Genomic DNA, 13,299 nt, shown 5'->3' with positions numbered 1-13,299 from the left:
CAGACTGCCACTTCTGTTTGCTTTGTTATTAAGTTCCCACCTCATAAAAGGGGATGATACATGCCTATATATGTGCACAAAGAGTTTGGATTGCGGATATGAGTTCTATACCCCACTTGACATCAATTTTATTAGTGCAACTGTCGTTAGTTCCAGGAGCACTGGTCCTTCTGTTCAAAAATTACACACTAATGTGGAAGCAAGCCTCAAAGGAAAGAAATCCCCAAAGGCAAGAAGCTTATTATGACCTCTTATTCATGACAGGAAGAATAACTATATTACTTTATTAACTGTATTAGCACAGTATTTAAATCCCTCTAGCACAAATCAGAATTCTGTTCTACTCAGTGTTTCACTAGTAGGGCACAGAACACAGCAGCTGCACCAGCTGCCCAGTTTCAGGGGGCCTTAGTGGGGCAGAAGTAGGATTAAACTAACATTTTTCAGACAACTCAGGAAATTACCTTTCACAACTCACAACCTTCCCAGCTACAAAGGAATCCCTAGAAAAGAAAAAATTATTCTTATTACATTTGGTGTTAAGTACACTTAATGGAAGGTACCTGTAGGTCAATAATTTTACATCCTGAACAAAACTATAGAAAAGACATTAAAAAAACTGAAAAAGCAATGGAAAGACCAATGATTATAAACCACGTTTTAGACCACCTGAACTTAGTCTTTAGATTGACAAAAATAAACATAGCTGAAGAATTAAATGCTGTATTTTCTAAATTTATTTTTAGAAAGGAACAAACTTGACAGTGAAGTTATTCTGCGGGTGTTGATGTTGTGCTAAACTAGATCTGCTATGCAAGCCCCACAAGAAAACTTAACTAGAAGAAGTTTCCTCACGTAGGAGACACTAAATATGGCACCCAGCCCTGAGAAAAAAACGTTGATTAAACTGCTTGGTTTCTCTATTTACTACTCAACCAGCCTCAAACTATCATATACTTCAACTGGGCAATCATTCCTTAAAAGTTGACAAGATGCGTTTAATTATCTACCAAGTTACACACCACATTTCTAAGGAATCACAAAAAGCTTACTGTGGTCCATACTGTCTGTTACGTTTTCTTTTGTTACTTTTTATTTTCACATCTGATAACTTCTGTTTTTTCCTTGACATGTCCTGTACAGAAGTGCTGTCAGAATCTGTTTGAGACTCAGTGTCTTCAGAGCTTGAGGAAAGATCGTTATTGGTTCTACGTGGAATCTTTTTGGGTATCTTCCCTGAAGACTTGGCAGACGTACGCTTCTTTTCAGGATTCTTCACACTCTCCATGGGATGCTGGAGTGCTTTTAGAGGAGTTCTGTTATTTGCACCACCAGGTGACTCTGGTGTGTGTAATACATTTCTAGGCTTTTTGGACTTGGTCAACTTCTGAATCGCAGGCGTCTCTAATTTCTGATGCAACGGTGTGGTGCACATTTCATTCAGTCCTACAGGTTCTCTTTCAAGCTCATCTTCACCAGGTTCATTGTCAGAACTCTCCTCTCTTTGTAATTCAGGCTTTTTATTACTATTTTTCTGGGCAGATAATTTAAGCCACTTCCTTGGACTTACTGTCCCTCTCTTAGCTACTTTGACTTCTGGAATTCTCTGCTTAGCAGTTTGTTTCTTCTTAACTAAATGCTGAGGAGCTTTAGAAGCCAACTGCATATCCTTGGAAGACTGGAGAGACTGTTTCAGTGGCACAGACTGCTCTTCCTGATGCCCAGATGAGGGCATAGGCAAATCCTCACTTGGAAGCATCTTCATGTTACACTGCTTTTCATCAGATGGTTCTGTTTCCAATCCAGACCATGACAACATCTGCTCTTCAGCTTCTGGTTCCCAGAATGTGCTCTTTTCCTGGTTTGGAGAATCTTGTCTAAGTGCATCCTTTTTAGTCTTTCCTGTCAATACACAAAATACATTAATACCTTTTCCCATTGAACCTGAAGATATATGTTGACATCTGAATGCACAAAAACGAATCAAAGAATCACAATGAGGAAGAAAAAGAAAGGAAAAAAAAAAAAAGAGGTATCATAAAACCAGTTTTATCACCACTGGCTAAAAGAAGGTTTCCACTATAGTCTACAAAAACCTTTTTGGTGTACTTCCAGTATTTCCTGATAAAAATACAAAGGGGCAGAAATGTTACATTCAGTCTGCTTTGCAGTTTTCAGTGTTTCATGCTACAAAACCCTTCACAAATAATTCCTAAAACTCAAACCCCTTTCTGTTCAAACACATAACCGCCTTTCTATGAGAGAGGAACAAAGTTTGTTGGGTACCTACCTTCTATGACTGAAGGAAACACTGCTAATTTAATTTTTAATGTTCTAACAGGGAAGGCAAAGTGTGGCAAAAAAAGTGACGACACTGTCTCGCTGCCTCTCTGTCTGACCGAAATCTAACTGTGCAACTGAAATACCAAAAAGGAATCCACTGATGTCTATCATCTAGTTAATTATAATTTCCTTATAAACCACCAGAAATTAATCCAATAATTTCCTTCTACCTGGAAGGAAAAGTCTGAAGAGCTGTTAAATAACTTACCAATATGAATACTCTTTCGGCTTTGAGATGTAAGGACATTTTCTTCACTATTAGGGATTGGATCTGACTCTGATACTTCTTTGAAGTTAAAAGCTCCAACATCCAGATGATCAAGTTTCTGTTTAGTAAGTGCTTTAACCTGTACTTTTCTGTTCTTGATTTTCTTATTCTGCGTCTTCTCCTTTTCAGAGGGCTGAGGTTTAGAAATGGGAGTTGCAGAACCACCGTTTTTTGATTTTTTGTTCTTAGTGGGTATCGAAATCCAAGAAGGAGAAGATGCACCATCTGATTCATCAATTGAAAATTCACATTCATTTTCTATTTCTATATTTTGATGTTTCACAGGATGAGGTGATGGTGGTGACACTGAGGTTGAATATCTAAAGAATGGAGGGAAAAAATATTCATATCATTCAGGGTTGGGGGGAAATTGACTTTCAATCTTCCAGATCTAGTGGTAACTTCCCAACACCTAGACACAGTACAGAACATTCCTCAGGAGAATTATGATAAAGTTCATCCATCGTACATTCCATATTAAGCCTCCAAACAAACCTCTTTCCAAGCGTTCTTGTGGCTACAGCTGCTAAGACAGCTGCAGAGAAAGACGTCTCTGCCCGGGCAGATGATGCAGTAACACATTTTGCTCCTTGCACAGGAACAGCCTGCTCATGTCTCCCAGGCTGAGGTCCTTCCAATTTTTCAACTTCTCCATGGCTCTGTGCTGCAGCTGGTGTGCTCCAGTTATCAAAATGCAATCTACAAATGAGAAACAGCATTCAAACATGTTGTTGTAAATCCTGAGTGCACAATAAAGTATTGTGAGGATGAACAGATGCTCCTGCTAACAGCATCTCACTTCTTATGAATGAGCTTCCCTTTGGAAACTTGCTGCAACACAGGTTAGGAGTGCTTTCCAGTATAGTAGCAAGTGTCCACAGGCAACATGCAGTCAGCACATTACTCTTAATCAAAGTAAAGGCTGCTCAGCAAGACAAATTCCTAATTTGAGGAGAATGCTTGAGAAATTGTCAGATTTCATAGACTGTAGGTGCACTGTCTTTCCAATTTCAGTCCATCAATGGGAGTCAATGGGATCACTGTCAGTCCATCTTTATGATCTATCCCAGAGATTCTACCCTTTAGGAAAGCAGAACTGTGGCCAAGACACTGGCCAGTGTTGCTGCTCAGCTTCAAATATTCCAATGAGGTGATAATAATCACAACTGAAGCTGTTTTACTTTGTATAAAATATTTGCATATTCAGAGTAAGAAGAACAATAACTGCTCATTTTTGCTTTAACAGATTCTTGTTAACTTTTAAAGTCATCACTGTCAATTGGATTCACTGAAGAAGTCTGGATGATCTGAGAAGCTGAATTTTTGGTGCACTCGCCTGGAAAAGAGTTTAAATCTATTCTGACAGGTGTCTTTCACTTGGGAACTGCACATATCACCAGAGTAAGAAATAAAAAAGAATTCTGCCCTTTCTAAACACAAATATGGAAACTTCCTAAAAAGCCTGGAATTAATTTTTATGAGTTCACAATCTTAACTCAATTTACCCTGAGGTGGGGAGAGGGGGTGCACACATGGAATATGACACCACAACCATGTTCAGCTCTACTTACTTAACTACAGGAGAACTTTTTGCTTCCTCCACAGAAGAAGGTGTTCCAACAGATCCACGATTACTCCCAGAGTCCAAAGGCACTGCTGGATGCTGGCGCGGTGCTTCACCATCTTTTAGTGTATTTTTTTTTTTACTTTTAGACACAGGAGTCTCTGTTTTTTCAGAAGCAGCTACATAATGGTGTGTTGCAGGCTTCAGGTGTGATTCACATGACTCTGCTGCCATATATATAGAACAGGTTTAATTCTTTTACTTAAAACCTTACAAAATCCCAGTAAATAGTTATTTTAAAAACCTTAATTCAGTAATAATGTGACCAACCTTTGCTGCTCACTGGTTTTAGCGGCAATGCGGGTGAGGGGTCTGCAGACTCATGGGCTCTTTTCACAGAGTTGCCTGACCTTGCCTTGGACTGTCATAGTTGGTAACAAATAATGAAATGAAGTAAAATATTTGATAAAGCAATGGTATTTTAACAGGAATATACATTTTTACAGAACATGACAATCTCTTTCCCTTAATTCATACTCATTTGAATCACAGTTCTATTTTACCTAAATACTTCAACTTTCTATTGTGTAAAACTTCCTAAAATAACTGTAAATTTCAAACAACAGGTAAAACAGTGTGTACAGTAAAAATCTATATGCAGCTTTAAGACATTCTAGTCTCAAGGTAAACTATTTATTATTGTCATTAGAATTAATTAATTTAAAGTATTTAATTACTCTTTATTAAGACAGGCTGAGGCTTAGCAAGAATTGTTTTGAGATTATATTCTATTCTAACATCAGACTAACGTAAACAAACACCATTATAAGGCTGCCTGTTCTAAACCGCACCATTAATAGAATATCCTACTAAAAAAAAATAAAATCAAGATACCACAACTAAATATACAAACTAGATTATTGGCATCATCCTCTCAGGCAGCACACTAACAAGGCCTTCAACTTGTTTCCAATCTTCAACAAAGTTACAGATGTTTGAAGTTATTGTACAGATAACTATCAGGATTTAACCAGCTGCTTTTCTACATGAATCACCTTTAAATTTTATTGTCCATCTCATAGCTAAGAACTGTGTCCACATATGCGGCAAAGTGACCACAACCAGCTCCAATGGAGTCCAAGGCAGCCATAGCCACCACCAGTAATAAGGCAGCATGGTTCAGCCTGCAACCATGAGAAATTTAACTATCCTGGACAAAAAGCTGAAGAATCTTTCATTAGTAAAAACCCAATGAAAAAAGTTATTAAATAATTCTACTGATAGAATAGTCACTATTAGAGCACAACAAACTAAGAACAAAATAACATTTTCAACAACTGTTACAAACTGTTAAATTATAGCCTACATACTTTTACAGGTGCTCATACAGAAATAATGCTAGAGAATTAAACTTGTACCCACATGAACCTGTACCCAGTGCTACACTATGACACTGACAGAACTTATCCTTTGTCTCTGCACTGAAGTCTCCTTCTCATTTTTCAAAATAAAGGTTGAGCAATTTGGAGAGTTTACTGTAAGGTCACTGCTGCCACCTATGAAGAAAAAAAACAGTAAATGTGGGAATCTTGGAATTGACCAGGTTTCATTAATTTTAACAAGTTCTAAGGCTTATTAAGGTCATGTAAATCCGAACAAGAAAGGAATCAGCTGCTTGACAAAGATCTTACAAGACAGGTAAGACACAGTCTTGAAAAGCTGAAAGAGGCTGTTCTTAAAAATCGAGAAATACTATTTTTATCCATTTCATCCATATTTCTGACTTCTATCTTCTTACCACTAAATATAACAAAAAAAAGAAAATACTTTTTTTCTTTTATCAGGAAATCAAGCAGAACACCAAATAAGAGCTTACTTTCAAAGCAATCCTGTATGACTTTCAGTATATTTTGACCTGGCTGTAGATCAATCTTATTTCTAGAAAAAAGAGGGAAAAAATATTTTCAATCAAAAATGCCAAATATTCTTATCCCAAATATTAAAGTAGCAAAGTTTAACTTCTTAATATTTTAGGTTATTACTTCCCCTAGTTCCAACTTCAATACATTTCCACCTACCAGTTCACTGCATAGATACCTACAAAGAAATTTGTCTAAGTAAGAATTCCAGGAGGAAAAAAAGCCTCATTGCCACAATGATACAGTAAGATATAGAGATATAGTAAGTGATATAGTAAGAACGAAGAATTCCCTCTATATAAAAGAAAACATGCAACTACTGCAACAGCCCTGAGGTAAATGAGCTTTAGGCTGACTAGAGTCTCACCTGAAATAAAAAATTTTTTTATAAATCAGACCTTGAGCTATGTTGCCTGCACAGTGATGCAGTCACAGCACACCTAGAAATGAAATGTGCTGCTGCACATCTATCCTTCCATACAGGGAGTCACCCTGTAAAACAAGCTATTTCTATGCTTATACAAAAGTTTCAGCAGCAAGGATTGGCTTGAGGTATCCAATCCATAAGCAAGTGAACACCTCAGCCGGTTGGATTACTATTTCAAACCAGCACAAATGAAAAGGGCAGAAATTAGTAATTCACCAGTCAGTGTTGATCACAAGCAAAACAACACTAGAAAAGCCATGGAATATTACTCCCATAATGATCACTACATATCCTTAAAAACAGCTAATTGCATACATTTAGTAAGCTCATAAAACTCACGTCCAGAAACGGATTTCAGCAACAAAACCTTCACAGACTCCTAACACATATGTAAAGGACGTCACAGCACTGCAAATGCTCAAACTCATCTCTAACACTTATCAGCAAGGTCTAAATATCCTGGAATTCCGTGTGGGCTTTGTTTCTCTACTCCTTGAAAGGCAACATTTTTGCACAGGTTACTGCTTCCCCATTCAGGCAGCCCAGTTAGGGGTACCTTAGGTACAGCTACACCACAATCTGTTGCCTCAGCAAAGGAAAACCTTCAAGCCTTGTCGCCCCAACAGAGCTTGCTCCTCTCACCACTATGAAACACAAGAAATTTGGGAAACGTGACATGAACATTTTGATAAGGTACTCATGTAGTTTTGACAATTAGCTCTCAGACAAAAATCAAGGTAAGTTTTCCAGAATCCAAGAATAGGTGTTTAAATGCAAATTACCTTCCTCCATGGCAGAACCTTGCTCTGTACTTGTTTTTTAAATGATTCTGTGAAGAAACAAGAATCAATTTTTACTAAGCATGATGACACTTGACAGAAAAACAAGATATCGAGGACTCTTGAGACATCTTAAAGTAGTGGGAGAGTGGGAGTTATTACAGCATTGTTTTTCCTAGAATGCCACAGTGCCTCTTCATCCACTTGAAACCCAAGTATTACCAAAGTCAAAAAGCACACAGGACTCCACCCATTTACTCCAACTAGAGCAGCAGTAATTCAAGCAGCAGGACATTCTCTGTGTAATCAGGTAAAGCTGCTGACCTGGGAACCGGCAAGGGTTGTAGATGATAAAATGGGAAGAAAGGGCAAGAAAAATTCAACAGTAAAGCAGAATGCAGTTCTTCACAAACATGACAGGAAAGCATCTTAAAAAACGTAAATGTTTAGCTGAAAGACAACTATAATCTCTTCCTGATTCATGTAAATTTAAAGAGTATATGCAGTGTGGAAATTATGTAATCCTAACACAAGAGAATTCAGCACGTTTTTCTGAAGTTTCCCATACTGACTGAACTTTGCATTTCTTTGTGATTCCCTTTTGGATATTACTTCTGGTAGCAAAAATAGTCAAACTCTATATGGATTGATTTCACCCCAAATTTTCAACATCGGTTTAAAGCGACAGAAGGAAATTACTGGTAACATGGGAAAACTGACCAAATGCCACCACTTAAGAAATTATTCAGAACCACATTCCGCAGTCAATCCGGCACTCGAGCTTAAACCCCCTTCCCCTCACAGCAGAGTGCAGCATAATGCACTGGCAACTGACCCTGCACAACAAAGAAATTAAAGATTCCTGTCACGGACCTAAAACAGCCTTTAACAGTTTATTTGTTATTGTGTTCGTGTCGCCTTACACATGAAGAATTTTAAAACTTATGCACGATTCTAGCGTGCCTGCAGAAGTGTCCTGCTCTTGATACGCTCATCCGGCCGTGGAAGTCGGCTGTCCAGAGGCAGCCTGAGGGGAACGGGGTCTGGCACAGACACTTGTGCGCTGAGGGGAAGGGGGCTCCCGACAGGCCAGCCTTCAAAGCACAAATGTCTGTGCCAGCAGCCCGGGTCCCGGAGTGAGCGCGGAACCCCAATCCCAACGTTGCTTTCCTCAGGGGGAAGTGGAAGACCGGCCCGCCCCTCCCCTCAGGAGCGCGCTGAGGGCCGCGCCTCTGAGCTACGGACGGGCCCGGCCGCCGCCCACAACAAACCAGACAGACAGACACACGCAGACAGACACACGCAGACACACATACACACAAACACGCAGTCAGACGAAGACACACGGACCGACCGCCCCCGCCCTCTCTTACCAAGGCCTCCGCCATCCCGGACGGGGGCCGGCGCGCGCCCCCCGCGCCGTCTTCAAAACCTCGCGCTCCTTTCCCGGCGGGCGCGCGCGCACGGCTGGCCAGTGGCAGCGGCTCGGCCACGCCCCCCCGGCCCTGTCCCATTGGTCGGCGGCCGGCGCGCGCCAGGCAGGGCAGATATTTAGGCGCGCGCGGATATTGCGCCTGCGTAGAAGCAGCGACCGCCCCAGTCCCGTTCCTGCCCGCCTTTCTCTGAGGGGACGGAGGGGGCGGGGGACACTTTCCGTGCTTCTGTTTCCCCTGTGGGAAACGCCAGTTCAAATCCTCGGGTTCCAAACGTTATGAAACATCCCTTGTCACCACGGGGCGTTGCAAATTTTTCTTTAAAATTCTACTGAAGAACTCAACAACGAGCAAAACACAACTGCTTGAGAACTTCAGGCCGAGGTACCTTACAGTGCCGGCAAAACACTGCCACAAAATACAGTTTTAAGTGATGCTTTTTATCACACACTTGTGCCCGGAAGACCTTCTTCCTACTCTTTCTGACCGCTAAAGGGAAGGCTCGTTATATTTTAAAAATACGTCATAACGTGAGAGGTTCGCACTTTCTCTCCCTGAAAATAGTACAGATCACGTTGTGAAGAGGGTGCAGCTCAGTATGTATCAGATCAGAGTTGCAGCTTTTCCCCTATGAAATTGAAACTTGTATACTGCTGGGAGAAGTGGTAACACGTCTTCCCTGTCTCTCACCTGCGCCATACAAAAGGATACAATTCAGCAACACCGTTCTGCTGTTAGCCACGCTGGAACTTAGGGCACCTTTAAGCTCGAGCCTCAATAAGGGTAAGCATCTGCACCAGCTACTTCATCAACCACACAATGTACCTGTACTAAAATAAATATTCAAAAGGTCCCTGGTCAAATTTATCAACCTTTGCGCACAAAGGTTTAGATTACTGCACTGTAGTGCACATTTGCTTTCTGTAATTGCACAGGGATTGACACACTTTCAAGTTAATTTCAGCTTTTGGCTGAAATTCAGTTCCCTTCTTAAGGCAACTGGCCTACATCCACGTTGTTTCAGACACCAGGAAAAATTATGAACCTCGAAGATCATGAACTTACCTAAAATCTAGTATTTGATTACAAGTCTGACAGACGTATGAGCTCTCTGCCTAGCTCAAATCCATATTACTTCAGGATGTGACAAGCCATGAAGAAGTGACAGTCCAACTGGTGCCAGAGTTGTTCTTCCTATATACCACTATTCTTGAATAGCTTTATCTTTTTAATAAGCAGTCACATATTTCACTGTACATAGGAAAAGCGTGGGAAAATAATATGGAAGGATCTACTTTTTGTTGTATAGATAATAAAAGCTTAAATCCATCTGATTCATCAAAGCAGTCTCGCTAGCAGTATTGAGACCCTCGCACAGAATCCTCTCTACTCCTAACATTAAAGAAACATGTTGACTAACCAGAAAAAAGTTATCTGGCAGCTTAATGCTTTACATGCACAAATTAATTAACCACATCTATTAAGAATTATAGAAATTCAGAGAGATCTGGTGTAAATATGAGCAAACTCGTCAAGAAAGCATTTGAGTGAGAAGTACCTTCATAACTAATATAAAACTTCATTCCTACAAATCAACTTCTCTCTCAAAGAATAACATTTTGAAAGAAAGCTATTTGAACTGCTCTAGTGGAAAGACAGTTCTTCATTGTTGCAGGAAGACAGCAAGCTTTAGCTTCTTCACAGGAGTTGTGCATTAAACAGTCCTAGACAAACACAAGCCTATAGAATGGTAGCACTGTGACAACATTGGAGATTTGAAAGATCAGCACCCCAAAATTCACTTGCCCAGTTTGACAGTGATTATGCTGAGCACCTGCAGAGACTTTTGATAAAAAGCAGGAACAGATTGAGAAACAGGCTCTATCAAACACAAATTCACACTGAATCAGTGCACTCCGCAATCTTTCATATAAACACCTTCACTCTCCATATCAGCAATTCAAAAACATTTAAAGTATGAAGAACAGTTTTAACAAGCCACTTGACATGCCAACTTCTATAGAAAGTTCTCTTGAAGTTACTAGTTGTGAGATTTCCTAGATTAATTTATATCCAAAAAATTTAAAGGTGTGCTAATAAAAATAGAGCCATTGTGCATTTTTAGTTTTTCCATAACCAACTTTTTAACTGAGCAGAACCCATCTACAGAGCATTCATCCGTCCAACAGACACACACAATAATAGCAGCATAAAGATACAGCCATTTCTGTAAATTCTGCCTGTGATCCCTGCCAGCCTTGACCTGGACTTTTTACAAGGTTCTCAAAGGTGCACATATTATCATTAGTAAAAGCCATTGCATGAATTATAGCTGACAGTTTACTTTAAACCCTGAGGACAGTCATATGGCATTCTAGAATAGTACTGAGACTTCACTGTTTTTAAATGCTGCTTATTTCAAAAGCACAAGCATGACATTAACACCACACTAACACAACAGAGTATACTTACTCAAAGTTTTGTTTCCCAGCCTCCAACTGTGAGAGGTGACAATGTTTTCAATTTGACCTAAACCTTTAAGTGATCCTTAGCACTAATTGTGACATCATTAAATTAAATGTGAAGACATCCCTAAAGCTTAATAAATTATGATTGAGGAAAAACAGCTAAGTTGTTAATAGCTTTTGCAACAGCTACAGGACATAATGTTCAAAAACAATCTCTAAAGCTGAAAAACATGAGAAGGTATTTCAGTATTTAAGTTTTTATTCTAACCTTGCCTTGCTTTACTATGATGAGGAGAAAAAAAGAACTACTACCTCAAGTATCCAGTGTTTAAATGAGTTAAATGATGATGTTTCTGTAACACACCTCTGCCTCAGCACAACAGCAAAACTAGTCCATAACGATTTCCAACTAAGCAGAAATGTTATAATTAGATATTCCTGTAACTGGCCAATAAGGGCAAAAATCTCGCTGTTCAGTACAGTTCCGACTTGTTCTGAGGACAGGTGTACAGCACAATAATTAGGGAAATGGTACCAAAAGGAACAGCTGAGCTTGCTATGACAAACATCCAGAGGTGTTTGTCGTTTCCTCCCTTTAATGTCACCAAGTGCTACACTGATTTTAATTTGGTGAGGGCAGAAAGGCTCAACCACATTTTCTCTTTGTTGAAGACCAAGTTTTATTGTTGAAAGTGCTAATTCGGCTCTCCGATAAGTTTTCACTTTCCTCATACTGCAGTATTCCACAAAGAACAGTCTTAGTGCAGATAATCAACAATTCCAGCTCTCTGGACTTCAGAGGAGTTTGATTTTACAATCACCTCCTCCCTATGTTTCCGTGTTGACACTGACACAAGATAGCTGCGCTGACCATGGCACCACTAACCAGCCACACAAGAATGCAGTTCCTCTGCTTTTAAGTGGGAGTTTAAGCCTTTAAGATGGACAAAATCTCACATGTAGATGGCAAGAATGAAATTCTTGTTTGAGAATGAAGTAATGTATGAAATTAATTTGAGATGTTCTTAGAACACCAGGAGTATCATAAAACGGTGCTTTTCCTATTTTTTGCACTCTTCCCTAAGCAAATGCAAATTGCCTAACTTGCACACAGGGACAATTTCTTAGGTTCACCATTCTTCTTGCTTTCCTCAATACACATCTTGCCTTTAAGGGAAGGACTGTACTGGATGTTCCATCTCATGGAGTGACCAATCCTCCTTTGAGTAAACAGGCTTGAAGAATACAGGAGCAGAAGAAATAGATCCAGTTTTTCTTCAGTGCAAAGCCACTGATTTTCACCATTTAATTAAGGCTTCACCAAAAAGAAATACATAGTACCATCTTTAATAGCTGAAAATTAGCACATTCCTTTCAGAAGAAATGGTCCATGAGTGACTTTTGAGTCTCTACCATCAATTGTCTTCCTGAACAAAGTAGTATCTCACTGGTGGCCCTGGCAAGTCTTCCTCTCCATCAGTCTCTGGAGCAAATGATACTGTCAAATCCACATACTTCTTATCAGCTGATGGTTTCACAAGCTTTTGCATCCTATAAAGAAATGAAGAACAGTTCATAAATGTACCAGGAGGATTGGCAGTGGGAATTCAGGCCCAGACTAGGAGGAATTTCACTGCCAGCAATATGTACTGGCCCAGCATACTACAGACCAAATTAAAATGGAGAATAACCTCTAAATTGCATGTAAGCTGTTCCTCCACCTGAGCTTCAGCAAATTGTATTCCATTTTCCTGATAGACACAGCCATTAAAGTCTCAGACTACTAAAAAATCCTGATATTCACAAGAAGGCAGCTTCACACCATGACTTTGACTTCATTACATACTCCACTCATTCAAAATTATTTATACAGCTGTACGAGAAAGCATATAAGCACCGTTTTTGGAGACAGGCTGTAAATTCTCATCTTAGTATGCTAGGCATTCTACAGCTTAGTGGCTCTTCTCTCCCCACGAGTTTGAAGTAGCTTGCTGATACTTCTTTGCCTGATACCTACTGGCAGGCCTTCAAAACAGTACTGATCAGTGCATTCACTTGCTTCAGCAAAGCCTGTGAGCACTGACTAGCACACACTTCA

The 13,299-nt window shown here is 39.8% G+C and overlaps 2 protein-coding genes across 4 annotated transcripts in view; both read right to left on the bottom strand.

Annotated features, from left to right (window-relative positions):
- Positions 1-8,779, bottom strand: part of CENPC (centromere protein C) — a 28,274-nt gene extending 19,495 nt beyond the window's left edge. For both annotated transcript variants that reach the window (XM_058838673.1, XM_058838674.1), the window contains exons 1-10: positions 8,674-8,779; positions 7,304-7,350; positions 6,052-6,113; positions 5,634-5,731; positions 4,506-4,596; positions 4,183-4,402; positions 3,107-3,310; positions 2,552-2,931; positions 1,053-1,902; positions 465-503 (exon numbers count right to left, since the gene is read on the bottom strand). In XM_058838673.1, coding sequence (XP_058694656.1) covers positions 465-503; positions 1,053-1,902; positions 2,552-2,931; positions 3,107-3,310; positions 4,183-4,402; positions 4,506-4,596; positions 5,634-5,731; positions 6,052-6,113; positions 7,304-7,350; positions 8,674-8,688 — 2,006 coding nt within the window. In that variant the 5' untranslated portion in view covers positions 8,689-8,779. The remainder of the gene's footprint in view (positions 1-464; positions 504-1,052; positions 1,903-2,551; positions 2,932-3,106; positions 3,311-4,182; positions 4,403-4,505; positions 4,597-5,633; positions 5,732-6,051; positions 6,114-7,303; positions 7,351-8,673) is intronic.
- A 2,621-nt stretch (positions 8,780-11,400) lies between these two features.
- The window catches only part of UBA6 (ubiquitin like modifier activating enzyme 6), a 29,099-nt gene continuing 27,200 nt past the window's right edge, over positions 11,401-13,299 (bottom strand). The window contains exon 34 of one of the 2 annotated variants that reach the window (XM_058838552.1): positions 11,401-12,752. In XM_058838552.1, the coding sequence (XP_058694535.1) occupies positions 12,617-12,752 (136 nt within the window). In that variant the 3' untranslated portion in view covers positions 11,401-12,616. The remainder of the gene's footprint in view (positions 12,753-13,299) is intronic. The other variant, XM_058838551.1, reaches the window with a different exon arrangement.

Source organism: Poecile atricapillus, chromosome 4 (genome assembly GCF_030490865.1).
Source record: "Poecile atricapillus isolate bPoeAtr1 chromosome 4, bPoeAtr1.hap1, whole genome shotgun sequence".
NCBI lineage: Eukaryota > Metazoa > Chordata > Aves > Passeriformes > Paridae > Poecile > Poecile atricapillus.
This window is presented reverse-complemented; position numbering and strand designations above follow the sequence as displayed.